Raw genomic sequence first — 16,588 nt, 5'->3', positions numbered from 1 at the left:
GTATTATCATCAATTTTTCAAAAGTAAAGGTTATGTTATGATAACTTGTACAAATTTCTAGACATGTAGTTTAAATTACCCCATACAAAGAGTTGAAATTTATGGGCCGAGAAATACAAACATGTGTGACATCACCATTTATAGTAAATAGAAGTTTCAATCTTGATAACCTCAAGGAATTTCAGAAGACAAGTTACAGAGAGTAAAAATTTCTTAAATTCCCTGGTAACCCTCTTCTACCTGGGGGTACACATGTACATGTATTTGTTTGTACATGGATATTAAACTACATGTACAAGTTGGGAAAGACAGGGTGTTACAACTTACAGTTACAATCTTGATACCTTGTGGTATTTCAGAAAGCAAGTTACAGAGAATAATTTTTTTCTTAGATTCCCTCTTTGTTTGTTTCAGGTGAACCATAGACCCTACACATGACCTGTGATTTAGCATACAATGTAATCGTCATTATTCACCCTGGGGTACTGCAGTCAAGCATAATTTGCTTACCTTATTGAAAACCACAGCAATTAATGATTTCATTTCAAAAAGCATCAGGTTACATATGTTCATGCAAACAAGTGGACACGATTAGGTGAAAATTCTTTGGAGGATGTGTTGCAATTATGTCAATAATGTTAAACTTGGCATCTGCTACATACATGTATTGTACCACTGTACGTTGCTTGTTTGATTTCTAAGAAATTTAGTGACAGCTGTACGACACCCAGCTACCGATCAACTGTACACTGTAGATATGTTTATACAAAATAAACACCTCTGAGAGAGTTACTTTTTCTGTGATGATACCAAAAAATTACCTACAAACAATTCAATACATCTTATATCAAGAGATCCTTTTCATGCAACATTCAGTGATTGGCTTAGATGGTGTCACATGGCATGGACTAGCAACCCATGGTAACCTCAATTTGCATACAGAAGGCACTATTTATTTTTTATTTTCCCTAGGGCACTATTCATGTAGCACGGGAGTCTTACTGGTGATTTGGTTTGACTATCTATAGAAAGAATGTGTGTGAAAGTGTGATGTGTTATAAAACACTTAATGCCTGGCCTTATTCAGGCACTAGTAGACAACACATCATATTACCTCAAGTACATTTTGTACTCTTATGTAGCAACTATTTCCCTTGATTTTCAGCCACAAGAAAAAGTGCTACATAACAGCCCTTGGCGTAACAGAAGTCTACTACCAGTGACCTCACAGCCAGGGAATAAGTGTTAAAATAATGCAGTTAGATTACAGTAGATTTTATTAATGTATTTACTATCATTTCCCACAATCTGCACTCAATATATTGCATATCAGTATTTTCCTACCCCGTCGTCATAAGACATGCCCTGATTCTTACTGCATTGGTATAAATTGTGAACAGCTATAAAACGTTGTGACTTTATTTGGAAATGACCACCTTCAGGCTACAAATAGGATGTGATATAAATCGGATGAGAAATCCATTTTTATCAAAACCTCGTGGGAGGGGGGGGGGGGGGCCTTAGGGTGACCGTTTAGTGCTATTCTATTCAAAATAGAATGATTGAAAACAGAATACATAAAGTAATCTCTGATGACATGCAGGACATCTAACAGAGGAAGTTATACTAGTCTATATCATACATATATGTAGATGCATTGAGTATGCAAAGATTGATATTACATGAGTCAGTTTGTGATAGGGCTAATTTTAATACTGTAGCACTGGAAAGTACCCATCTCTACGGAATATCAAAGTTTCACAATCTTGAATGATTGGTTCAATGAATGTGGAACCAGAGATTGCTTTGATATCCCAGTTCCACAAATTCATTTTCCTTACATGGTCTTTAGTCTGAAGGGTCCAGTCGTTGGTCTGCTATGCATACGTAACCACTCGTAGGTTGAGCATATTATATAAGTGAAAACAATGCCTGGATCTTTCTGGCTACACTGTCCTATACATTTTTCAAAATTACCATCTGTAGGTCATAAATTGTCTTTTATTAATAAGTTTATGACATCTACATAAAAATATATATATATATGTATCTGAAATTATATATCATGGGAAATGGAACAAGTTTATGACCATAATTACTTTACCAGTATCTGTAATTCATGACAGGCACTTAACTTATCAATACAAGAAAACATTTTTATGTATGTTTAAGAGAAATATCTTATTATGAACAAACTCTTTATACAATAAACTGACACTTGAATAATCAATTCTGAAATTCTTGTTTTTAGTGGGTTTTTTTGTTTTGTTTTTAAGAACACCAAGACAAATATGTAATCCTTCTCGACTTCACAGTTGTTCTGGTTAGTAAAGTAGACTAATCTGTAAATTACTGTCTGTGTTTGTATCTATCTATTAAAGTATACACTTTCCGTTTCACACATATCATGTTATTTTGAGACATGTAAAGTCAGTAGTTGCCTTAGAACCATAAAACAAAACTAACTGATTATGATACATATATGTAAATGACCATACAGGATCAGTATCCCTTGATGAAGTAGTACACTGTCTTGACTGTAAGATACGTTGTGTTGTTCAGCTCTGTCAGGGTTTCAAATTCACTTGTTCAGTAAGTGGTCCATGCGGACGACTACATGTAGTTTCATAGTTTCATATTTCAGTGGGCTACAACATGATGTTGGTGGTTAATATTTTAGTCACTCCATGTGGACTACCAGTTTCAGATATCGTTGGGCTACAACATGATGTTGGTGGTCAATATTTTAGTCACTAAGTCAGTGGTCCATGTGGACTACCAGTTTCAGATTTTGATGGTGGGCTACAACATGATGTTGGTGGTCAATATTTTAGTCACTCAGTCAGTGGTCCACGTGGACTACCAGTTTCAGATTTCGGTGGGCTACAACATGATTTTGGTAGTCAATATTTTAGTCACTCAGTCAGTGATCCAAGTGGACTACCAGTTTCAGATTTCGGTGGTCCAAATTTCCAATTAGTGGTCACTGGACTCAAGGTCACTGCTAAATTCAAACCTTGTTTGTACTTTATGTTATTTTACAACCACCTTCAGGTCAACATGTAAAAGGTGATGGCTATAGCAGGATTAGGGTTCCATGCATCTTGTACATGTAATGTACATGTATTCACTGAAGACATCAGATCCAGGGTTCAATGTCTGCATTATATACTAATGACCACTCTTGAGTATTTCAAGCTGAAAGCATAGCATACTTAGTTTTAACTGCTATCCATGCTTCAATGACCACACAAACTAATGATAATTACAAAATAACATTACAGGAATTCTTAATTAACTACTTTATTTATTCAATAATTCATCTCAATGCCCCAAATTAGCACAATGTACAAGTGTAAACTTTAAACTTGAAATGACCTAATAATTCTTTGGTTTGACATTATGTGCAACCCTTTCTGGGTTCTGTAGACATGTGTGAAAGAAGTGACATTTGCTGTTAAATGTTCACTTTGCATATTTGACAAATCATCATTCTTATGCGACTTTCTCCTGAATCTAAACAACACATACAAATGTAAGACATACGCACATGTACGTGTGCAGTACATGTGACAGTTGAACTGGGGCGTACCATGCAGAGTACAATATATACAATGTATGCAGTTTTGTTGTGACCCAAAACGAGAAAAAATGGGATTTCTTGTGAGTCACTACATACAAGTACATGTAGAAAGAGATAGGGGAACACCAAATTTTGGTGCGTCACTTGAAATTGTGTGCGTCAGTGGTGCGTCAAATTGGCTTAGAGGGCAAACTGCATGTATGTGACAGTTGTATTGGGGCATACCTAAGAGAACAATATATACAATGTACAGAGCATACATGTAGGTGAGGGGGCTCCTTTCTTCATTTCTACGAATACATCTACAAAATTTTAAGTATCCCTAGTATCCAAAACAAGATAAGTTGTTCAGCTATCATTACCATGCTTGGTCAACACTCGGTAGTAATTAATAGAATTACCTAGATAATTCCAATCCCAGTATACGAATAAAACTATTTTCAGTCTGATTGCTTTGCAGGTCTCTAAAGAATTTAAAAAATCGATACTGACATTCAATTATCGAGAGCTACTCAACTAAATCCAGACAGTAGACAATCTTGAAACTCATCACACAATTTCACTCTCTACCACCTTGTTTTATATCAACAAACTGAAGTAGTTCCATAAATGTCGATTTAACGCTGCAATATCAATGAAAGTTATTGACAATCTATACTATATACATTGAAGTTGAGGCAAGGATGGCAAAATTAGAACCGACTCCATGATGTCAATTCGATACTGTTATAAATGAAAGTTGTCAGTATCCGAGACAATTTGCTTTGACTTGAAGTAGAAGCAAGGATGTCAAATTTAAACAGTAGTATTGAAAAAGGCTTTCCCTGTCTGTATTTGAAACTTTATTCGTGTACAACCTTATTGATAAGTTTTGAAGAGAGTATTTCGCTATTTACGATTACAGTACTTGAAGATGTTAATTTGACAGCTGTACTTGTAGTCACACAGTTGAGTGACAGTGGCAGGTAAATACTGACAAAAAGCTCACATCACTTGATTATCAACAACTGTACAATGCACAGCTATCCTTATATTATGTACACTACTCTCTGTTAACATCAGGTGTGCGAGCACTGCTGTGAAAATGAACTGTAAATCCACATTTTGCAGTCCGTTTCAACTTCAAGTTATCGTTCACAGGCTGTTTGATACAACCACACAGCAACCAATAAGAAACTGCATACAGCACTTTAAGATTATGATAGCAAAATTGCAATTTCTTACTACAATTTGTCTATTATGAAATAAACCATGACTTAACGTAATGCAACGAGAGACAGACACACAGGTGCCAATGTTTTGACATCTGCACTTGGTACAGTACATTTGGCATGTTAGTTCATTTCATTTACACAAAATGTTGCAAGAAACTATATTCATTCTATCTCTGCGATCTTAGTCTAGAATGTACAGTTTCTTATTGGTTTCTGCATGGTTATATCAAACAGAGCCTGTGTAACTTGAAATGAGGTTTTACGAAATCTGCAGAAACATGGCTGACATATTGATTATGAGAAATATACACTGTACATGTACTTATACATTTGTGCATGCACACACAAAGATAGGAGTTTTACACCTCTTGAAACAATGCCCAAACAATGCAGAGGCCAGCTGTGAAAAACAAAAACAAAGAAGCTCCCACTATTGTTTATTTCCCATAATGCATTGTCCCCGAATACAACAGTCCTTCTTAGCTGGATTTGTCAATTTTTATAACCCTTTAAATTAGAGAGGTTATACAACGGTCGATGGGTGAAAATGACTTCCTGGGTCTTTTAATGAAATTTAGCTAAATTTAAATCAGCAAATGTGTTTGTTCTCCTTTTAACAGCATGTACAGTATAGAAAAACTATGCATATGCAACACAATATCCATAACATTACAAAATCTAACACTCGTGAAAAAGGAAAGAAATCAGTTAATATACCTGCTTTATATTCCAAACCACACACTGTACATGTAATCTATCATACTGCTATCAAATTCCCAATACTCAATGTACTACATACACTTAGACATGTATGTATTGTACAGCATTGTCTCACATCATCACACAAAGATAATCTTCCTTCATCATAAAATATCATGATCACCCTTCAGGTTTCTTGCATACAGGCCGACCCTTGGTGGGTTTGAAACCAGACTGCAGAGGTAAGAGACCACAGAGGCATACAAGCTAACCTGCTCGGACACAACAAATCTATTATTAGCTAAATGATCTCTTCAAAGTCATATGAAATGCAAACAATCACAGATTACTGAAGATTTCAGTGAGAAGATATGTCATGATAATGTGAGAATGGAAAGTTCATCATTCTCCAAGAACCATATCATTTTAACAATACAATTTAATGTTCTGTTTATTTTCTTGTATTTTAGACAACCCAAGGGTAGAAACCACTCAGCCACTACTTGTCCTCTACGTTGTATACAGTAAGGCTGCAAGAAACCAAAAGTCAGAATATCGTCTGTCATTTTGGATATCCCATGTCGAAGATTAGACGGTAACGTTTTCCATTAGGGCATAACAAAGCATACCCTGTCAACAATTTCAAAAAACACAAACAACTTTGACTTGAATATATTATCCTACTGAAATGAAGGCCCCTAAAATCACATGATTGGACGTACAATGTAGACTATTTGGATGATTAATACTTGGTGAACTAATCATGCTTAAAACCAACTATTGTTCGAAAAATTTTTGAATACCAGTCTTTACTCATCCAATATATCAAGACACACAAGACTTCCCAACAGCTTTGATGTTTCTAGAATGAATAGGAGGCCCTACAAAAGTGGATCAGGTACATGCGTAGGTACAGTTCACCTACATTTACAACCCTGGGCAAGTTGGGGAATCTCACAGCTGAGATAGCACTAACATGTGTGGCTAAAGCTTTGATGGCTGTCTCTGTCACTCAATGCATATATGTTTTTATTGTCGCCGATAAAGTGTTCTTGGGCAGTGTAACACTACTAACTTTAGAACATTTGGTAAGAGAGCTTGGTCATAATTTTAGATTGTTAATCCATAAAAAAAAGTAAAGTGATACCATCTTGAAAACAGATTTGTGGATTTGGGGCAGTGTACTACATCATGTGTACATCGAGTTGGGGCAGTGTACTACATCATGTGTACATCGATTTGGGGCAGTGTACTACATCATGTGTACATCGTATATAAGGAGTTGTAACTGTAGGCAGATATAATATTCACTGTTTTTCTCTTTTTAGGAACGATCAAATGATATCACACAAGCTCAATAACCGAACTTCATTTGTTTGGGGACACAATGACATATGTGGACTCCAGATTGACATGAAAACAATTTGGATCTAGAGAAAGAAATACAATGCCCTCTTTATTACAATCTGGGTAGATTCAAGAAGATTACTTGAATATCTGGGTCTGTACAGAGAACAATCTCAATACAACTAACCAATAAAATAGAATACATTGTAGTTAACAATTAACTGCATTTGATGTAACTTCCATGGTATGTCAAATTACTCCATAGACAACGTCCAAGGTTACAAGAATTCCCACATCAAAAGACAAAAATTTGTCCCCATAGAATTTGGGAGATTACTGTATGTAAATTTTAAGTATTTACAATTTTTTATTGCATCAAACCCTACACTTGACATTACCCTAGTGTACACTAACCGTAATCAACATCTGAAAAAGGTATTGACAAGCTTTTATTTGCAACTGTCAAACTTTTTTTTTCTGTCTTAGGTTTTGTTACTTTTATAATTTACAAAGAAATATATTGCAGATAAAATGGGGTATCTACTATAACTTTTCTCTCTGTATGTCATAATCCAATACATAATTTGTATAAATTGAAGTCAGTATATGGTTACTAGCCAAGAACTCCTCCAGCATGGCCTCATTCATTTCATATTACTTTTCACTTCAAATTACGATCTCCTTTTGTCCCGTATCCACTGAATGTCCTGGCTACATTATGTTGGTACTGACAGCATATACTGTATTACGATGTCATTTGCAGGAACATTCAGGAAAACATGCACTTTATCTTTCAGACCTTCATTTCCTACAAATGGATTTTTAAATTACAGACATAAACTGGTAGGTGTGCATCTATTAAAATTACAGCCATTCTTTTGTACTTCCACATCTTTTGTCAATGTATTAAGTTAGTATATTGGCGACAAATTGGTAAAATCTTCCTGCATTGCTCAGATAGTTTACCGGAGTTCAAACTTCCCAACCATAATTATGGCACACTTGGGAATCTATTCAAATTCAACCTGCAACCCCCACCCCACCCCCACCCAGGACAGGGCCACCCTCTACCCCAGTTGCTCAGATGTTTACCAAAGTTCTGAACAAAAATTATGGTACACTTGGGAAATCTATGAGCATTATATCTGTTCCTCCTAAAATTACATTAATGATAGGCCACAGTACTGGAATTTCTTACGATTTCAGATTTTAACAGTGATTACCTATCTGTTCTCATAACATTTTTATAGTCAATTAGTATACATACAGTTGTGTATTGGACACTACAAATCATTACTAAGTCGTGTTCTAGAGAAGATCCATTTATCAGCTCTGCTGTATCTTATTTCCACAGCTTTATACTTATCCCGATAAATCCTCTCTGAGATACTGCGTCCATGTCAATGTTAATAGATTTGCCTGGCAGCATTCATGATGGGTATCATCATTTGAGTTGCAATTCTCAATTTCTGTGTCAACTTTCTGTTTTACTTTCAGTTTACATGTGTGTGAGCAGGTGTGTTAAATATAAGGCTTAGTCAGTGGTTGCTAAGGTTTGGGAGCCCTGGTAACAGAATGGAGGATGCTGGGTAATATCATGGCTTCCCTCATGCAATCATCAATCAATGTACTAATAATTTTGTTTTTTAAGGACATGGTAAAATGACCATTGACCAGGAATGAACCCAGATATCTTTTACCTATTTCCCTAAATGTACACTTGTACTTATATTGTTTGTTGATGAAATGTACATGTGTATGTTTCGGTTATGGAATTAATGAGTCACTTTCTCTTTCGCTATTATGTCTGTAGGTGTACATGTACGACACTTGTTTTTAAATGACACAATTGTTTGTACATGAGTAAAAACAAAACAGGAAACTTGTATGATTCAGATATCTGTGAAGTCACTGTGGGTTTCATGCATGTGTACTGAAAGTCACTGGGTTTTACCAAATGTGTGTGAAGTCATCGTGCGTTTCACTAGTGACATAGTGTGTGTAAAGTCATCGTCATTGTTGGTTTCACTAGTGTGTGTAAAGTCATCGTCATTGTTGGTTTCACTAGTGTGTGTAAAGTCACAGTGGATTTCACTAGTGTGTATAAAGTCACTACGGGGTTCACTAGTGTATGGGTGCATATCAGCTCCATGTATGTGTAAAGGCAGGGTCACTTCGTGGTACAGCTACATTGTGTGTGCAAGTTCACTGCATTTTGTGGCATCTATTATAGCATGATTGATGTTCATACACTACTGGAAATAGTTTTGAAATGGATACGGTTCAAGTTGAGTCAGGTGTCTTTCCAAACTATTTTTGAGGTCAATGTGCATTCTAGTGTAATGAATTACAGTACATCAATAGAAAACAGACCTGCATACATAGGGACAGTCTCACATTCAATTACTAGTATGTATAATTAGAATGTGTGACACTTAATCTTTCAATGTTAACTTTCTCTTCAGGTATATACATAAAATCAATGTCATTGGTTATGGTTTGTCATTCTTCAGTTTAATTTTCCGTAGCTGGACATGTTAGACATTCTTATCAGAAGTTACTGAAGTATATCAATACAGCCATAGCTACATGTACATATACAACACTTAGACTTAGGGTATGTGGTGTCCAGCTCTGAGACTGGTTATACATGTAACGCTGAACAACATGATGAAATAGCTATCTTCCAGTCTAGATCAGACACTGGTTGACTGACCGATAACAAAAACCTTGCTACTTTCACACACATGTCAAAATTCAAAATACTCCCACCCAACCCCAAAACAACACTATCTGCAAAAAATTGTTTGCACTGCACCCGCATGTATCAGAATGAATGCAGGCTATAGGAGTGCTTTGTAAATACCACATACCACCCCACACATACACCCCTGCAAAAACTGTTCTACACTTGACACCCATGTAGTAAAATGAATGCAGCATAAGACATTCCACACTGTCACAACACCCAACCCCTTTCCCCAATATCTCAGAAACAACAATGTACACACTGCACCAATGAATACAGACTATGGGAATACCTTCTATACAGCACCCATCCCACTGTACGAAACTACACACTGCGAATATCAGTTACATTAGAATTTCTGGAGGGGCTTGATTATTTTGAAATCAAGGAAGGAAACTATATTGGCATGGTTAAGGAAAAGCTGGAATGCTACTGATAATACAGATATGACCCTGACTACCACCTTTGGAAGTTGTGATATAAATAATTCACATGATTTGATTTCATTGGTGTGTATTACCATCAAATCACCAACATGTGATTGTGTGCCACACGATAACATACGTACCATTCAATTCACCATACAAATACACTCATCAAAAATCACCTGACAATGACTCAGACAAGTGCACAAAAATATGACATATTTTTTTTTACAATCTAATTTTATATGGCATGTTTTAGTAATAGGTTTTTAACACCAACCCCTTATATACAAATTAATGTTCATCATGTCACATACAATGTAATGTTACATGCACAATGTCTGATTATCACAGTCATATCATATCCTAATACTGTAATACCTAAAATACCAATTACAAGAATCTAAACACTGGTATTTAGGCTGTCACTATAATCATACATGTCGCCATGACTGCTAGATTGGTAATGAACTTCTTGAGATAATTTCCATGTCAATTTATTATTTCACCTAATTTTCATTCATTGCAGACTTTCTATTTGTTATTACTGTAAGTTAGTACCTCAAAAACATATCTAACCTCCTATACCAAATACAAGGCATATGATACAGAAAGTATATTTCAGTGTATTTTTATGATGATTGACCGAAAAACCCCCCCCCCCCCCCCCCTTTTAATTAATGAGAAATTTACAGACAAAAACTCCCATTTCAATACTACATGTATATGTATAACCAAGCATATAACCTGTGGGCTAGTCTGGTGTTGACGACTTTGGCTGAAGCAGCCATTAACCCCTTCTAGGAGCTACAAAAACATACATGTAACACATGTTAATGAAATGGGAAATGGGAGTATTATTCCTGTGTTTCCAAGCCGGAAAGGAGCTAGTAAATACTAGATAAAAAAACTTTCCTGCTCACAAGAAATCTGAATATAAATTGTGATCACCCCCACCTCATATTGCAGTGCATAGTAAACATGTAAAATACTGTATTTGCATACCACTAAATAATATTTATGAGTATATTTCATAACAGGGGAGCCATGCCTACAATGTGCATAAATATTTTGTTTGAAATATATGATGTGTTTGTTTGAATAGCGTCCATAGTTCAACTGTGCAAGAATTATAAACAATTCTTTGAACTGTAACAAAAATTTCCATAAATTGAAGACAAAGTGTGCAACTAACACTGTATATGTATTATATCATCAAGGGAGAAGTCCATCCAACATATAAATAATGTTGATATGTCATTTCAATTCTCTCTTTACAATAGGAACAGATCATATGTTGTATTTCAGAACTCGAAATTAACTTTTTTTCTTTGGTAGTCCAAGTGGGTTACCAATTTCAGAAAGTGGTAGTCTAATGATGGTGACCAATAGTCCTATATTGCTGAATTGGAGACAGCTCTCCTCTATTGGAAATACATGTACATGTATGCGTATTACTAAAATAACATCCATAAATCTTCCATCCTTTATAAATCATCACATAATCAATGGTAGCCTGAGTGGGCTACCAAATTATGCACGACACAGGACTACTGTTAATTTCAAGCCCTGTATTCCCACCCTCAGTAAATCTTACAATGGAGGATATAAGGTTTGTTTTTGTTGCAACACGACACAACAATAATGAAGGCAAAGTGTCAGTGTTTAATGATTATCTAGACATGAACTAAGTATATTGTATGTATGACCATGGAAGTAAAAGTGGGATATACTTCCATGGTATGACACTGACTGTCAAAGTTGACTAAACATGTAAAGTGGTTTATTTCATACATTTGTATGCATGTGCCCAGCACAAATTTTTTGATATTATTTGAATTTAACGAAAAGGGTCACACTCGATGTGAACATAATTACAAGTACAAGATATACAGTAACTTACTGTATACTTACATTGTACATTTGTATAACTACATCAAATTCAAGATATGATGGAAGATAGATTTAAGCAACATGGTAAAGTGATTTTGGCAAAATGAAGGCATCTATCGCATTAAATCTTCCATTTTTTTGGTGAGACAGAGAGATTGCAGAGATTTGTGAGCAGATAGAAAATATTGAACTGCGTCTGTACAATTACACTGTAAGATATGTCATTTTGTACAACTTTGTCTCTAAACCACAACATGAGTGCTGACTGATAGCTTGGCAGGAATGTCTGTATCTTAGAAACTACTGTACAATATATAGATCTCTCTGTCTGTTTCAACCCTTCCCCTACCCACTTCTAGCAACAGCTAGTCTAGTTCCTATACAGTATCGTTATACCTTTACTCACACCACAGGCTGGTCATCCAGACCAAGCAATAGCATATATACCATCTATCATAATCTATCATTACATCACAGACATTAAAGGTCAGGAGCTCAGCTGTTTAACAAATAAACAAGAACAGAGTTGATAGGTCTAAGGAGCTAAAGAGGTATCATCTGTAAACTTTAGTGCCATAGTGGTATTTATATTAGAAACTAGACAGTTGCATACTCTTTCAAACATTTGACATTTATTGCTTTTTGACAACATGATCCATTATCAAAATTATATTCATGTACAGTTTAGTTTGTCTTCAATAATACCAATCCGACTGCATTAATTAATTAATTAACATTTTGTCTGGCAAATATGATAATAGCATTGTCTGGCAAATATGATAATAGCATTAAATGAAGCATACAGTATATACAGTAGCTATTATGTAAATTAGTCCAGGACCAGAAGCAGTGATTATGGGCTTGATGATCGAAATGAAAACTATACAGTGAAACCAGGACCATGGTCAGTTATGCCACCCACGCAAGACGGCATTTCATACATACCATAAAACACAGTAAAAAGTTTCACTTTTGATACGATATACTTTATCATGTTTGAAAATTCCAGATGTGAAACAATGCTGTAAACCACAGACCACTTTACGGTACATGTACCATTTGAAACATACCCATTGCGTCAGCCGAAGAAATTGTACTTCGACTTGTGAGAATGGATGTGAAACAGTTTGAGTATATAAATACATTTGATAAGGTATAGAACTTACTTCAAGTTTCAAATACAGTCAATTAATTAATTTGTACTACTGAATAATCAGGATTACAACCTGGGATCATTACCTTGATGAAAATGTAATACCTACACCTATACATACTAAATAATGTGTAGAGTTCAACAAAAAAGGAATACAAAATGGAACCACACTTTTCTGTAAAATCAAGACACTGCACTTTGAATTTGAGAATAATAATAATTCCATCTCGACTTATTTTTTTATTTTTATATGTTTTGTGGAAATTAATAAGTAATTTGAGAATAAGTTGTCCTCACAAGTCATATTATAATTAATGCATGACTGACTAGCAACTCTAATGTTTTGAATTATTATTAAATCAATTTCAGAGTTCAAAGTTTCTTTACCAGGCAAGCATTCAATTTCTTACAATACATATAGATATGTATTCCTTTTCCTTTGAGTTACATTTCTATATATAGTTTCAATTTCATATTTACACACCATGTAAATCTATAACAGTGGCACATTTTCTTCATTCATGGTCCATGTTATTAGAGTTATTTTATTGTCTTTAATATTTCCATAATTTTAAATTTTTTATGGTTATTTTTACTCATACACAGACCACAAATACATGTGGAACTGCTGAATCAGCTATTATAATATATTGCTCATTCACATATTGTTTTTTATAGATGTCCGAGTAATACTAATTTTGCACAATTTTTTTACAATAACAATAATTCTGCCAACACCTGTAATGTTAACTTTGTACGCACACAATTTTTCATTTGTTGTATCAGACTGGGATAAACAACACTTAACCGGAACAATTGTTCTGTTTATTCTCTTTTCATATAGCCCTACTAAGACTCAGTTCTTATAAAATAAGGCTATTTCTTGGTAGGCTGGGAACTAAAATCTCTACTTCAGTCTTCATTTGTGAATGAACTGACTAAAATGCGACAAATATTTGAATTGTGGTGAATCAGGTCACACCTTTCACCACTATATGACCTCTATGCCTGGGCCACCTTGGGCATAGTCCACTTTGTCAAATTACTACACTACACTCAATAATTGTTGTGTTTTGACACAGTGCAAACTTCAAGTTCTAATCAATGGTGTACGGTATACTGTAGACTTTCATGTTTACGACTTCACTTTAGAAAAGACAAGAAAACGTTGCCGTGAAACATTTGCATATACTGTAATACAAAAGTAACACATATTCCATTCTTTCCCGATGACTCTATTTCCTGTTGAGTTACTGATTGCATGTTTTCGCAGAAATGATGATAATAATAACACACGCACAGTACACCTGTGTACACGATTCGGTAGATATTTTCACTACACGACTAGATTTTGACGATTGCACTTTTACCGCCGTAAGCGGGAAACAATGAGATTTTAGCTGACAGCTCACATTTAGGTCGGATCAGCTCACTGAAAGTGATATTTGCAAGTGAAAAGAAAAAGGGACGCTCACTGGCCCCCATTCTATGTTATGCAAATACAACTACCTGAGTGAGCTGCACTCCCTCGGTCACCTAACGTCGGACACAAGTGGCTAATAAAACTATATATCATAATTTGAATTACATTCATCTGACAGGCTCTAAACACTAAACGTCATGACGTTAGATAAGCCTGGTTAGGCGCTGGAAATAACATTTTTGATCTGTTTTGATCCCAAATCGAACGATATACACCATTGATTTAGTCGCCATCTTGTAAATTTACGCCCAGAGATTGGCTTGCTGCACAGACGTGTGGAATTATACCTTGCGTTAGCAGCGCGGCGACAGTGCAATTTACAGACGCAATATATCACATATTTTATTGGTCACTTACCTGTCTGTGCGGTCACAATAGTCACTCCGAGTAACACAGCTAACAGCATCCGAACCACAGCCATGGTGGTTGTGTGGTAATCGTTACAAACACGCTTGGCTTCTGGTAAGGTCACATGACAATATTCTTACCTTGCATGCAATCAGTGAAACCGAACGATAATTCACTCGCTGAGGGCGCTCTGTTTATATCAGCTCTCAGTTTCGAAACCCGTGATCGTGTGTGTGTGGACCGAAGTATATTAATGTACCCACTGATGTCGATCGAAACATTTAGACCAAGATTCACAAGCAGAAATATATTTGCTAAGTACCACCGAGCAGGGTTGGAAATAAATTATAGTAAAGGTCTGTCTTCAAAGTGTTCTGTAAAACGTCCTTCCCTTAGTAATTGCTCAAGCAACGTCAGAAGTCAAGTTGTAAAATGCGGTTGACCCATGGTACACCATTTGATATCTAGGGAAGATTTTCGAGAGAAAAAAATGGAATACAATTGCTAACCAACTCAAGACAGAAAAAAAATATGCTGCCATAATTTGAGCTAAAAATTGTGAGTGTGGAAACGAGCTACAAATGTCAAATTCCCAAACAATTATGCCGAGCCTCTTTTTTAATGTTATCAAAGGTTTATAATAACTGTTGACAAATGTCAAAATGAAACACTTATATAACATTTTCACTAATTTCATTTTCATTCTTGTACAAAGTGACGCAAGGATAGTTACTTGATTTGACTCAATGGTTAATTTCATATCTCCAGCCCCCTCTCTCGCTCTCTCTACAAAAAGTGACTAAAATATTTCTCCTCAACTGTCACTCGTTGTATATGTAAATCCTATTTATTTACAACGTCAAGCACTGGTTTTTATTTAATAAAGTATGATTAGTCAAGAAAAGCGTAAGTACATTCTATTTACAATGCAAAATATGTCGTTATTTATATTACCCGACAAGTTCGCTATTTCCATAAGTTCTCTGTTAAAATGATATCGATTAATGACCGCATGGTGGCGCACTATCGATATGAAAGATCTAAAAAGCCCAACTTTGAAGTAAACTCACAAGAAAGGCTAAGATTGAACTGGTTGTGTTCAGAGAAACCATATCCATACGTCATTACAGTAAAAGGTTGTTGCCAAATATCAAAACGGTGTATCAAATGTGTTATGGATTATGGAAAACAGTCGCAAATTAAAGTGGGCAGCACAATCATATATACGTTTGAAGTTTGTCACCCATAACATTCCATCCTCACAAAACAGATGAATTTGACGCGGACTCCACAAATCTTTTTTTTTCAGAAACGTTGAATACAAGAATATTAGTTCATCAATCACATTGGTAATCCAAACCTTGTCCTTTGTATCAAAAAGTCATACGCAGTGCTTTGTGAGCATTTGCTGGTCTCCTTTTATTAGACAAACTCGTCTACTAGTACATCATTTCACTCCGTCAAGTCATCATGCTTAACCGCACTTGGGGAGCGGTCAGTAATTACAAGAGGGGGGTCATTTTTTTCAACCGCCGAATGGGGAGGGCCATTTTTTTGAAAATGAAATTTTGGGGAGAAAGTTACATTTTACTTGACTCATTGTATTACATTACTACATATATCTAACTCTGCATGATTTTGTGAGTTTGGAATCCCACTGCTGCCACCACAGTACAAATTTACTATATGCTGCC

The 16,588-nt window shown here is 35.5% G+C and overlaps 1 protein-coding gene across 2 annotated transcripts in view; it reads right to left on the bottom strand.

Moving 5' to 3' along the window:
* Nucleotides 1-14,995, bottom strand: part of LOC144447037 (contactin-associated protein-like 2) — a 55,960-nt gene extending 40,965 nt beyond the window's left edge. For both annotated transcript variants that reach the window (XM_078136906.1, XM_078136908.1), the window contains exon 1: nucleotides 14,904-14,995. In XM_078136906.1, coding sequence (XP_077993032.1) covers nucleotides 14,904-14,967 — 64 coding nt within the window. In that variant the 5' untranslated portion in view covers nucleotides 14,968-14,995. The remainder of the gene's footprint in view (nucleotides 1-14,903) is intronic.
* Between the last annotated feature and the right edge of the window lie 1,593 nt (nucleotides 14,996-16,588).

This window comes from Glandiceps talaboti, chromosome 16 (genome assembly GCF_964340395.1).
Source record: "Glandiceps talaboti chromosome 16, keGlaTala1.1, whole genome shotgun sequence".
Classification (NCBI taxonomy): Eukaryota; Metazoa; Hemichordata; class Enteropneusta; family Spengelidae; genus Glandiceps; species Glandiceps talaboti.
Note: the sequence above shows the minus strand (reverse complement) of the source record. Positions and strands in the feature narration are given on the sequence as shown.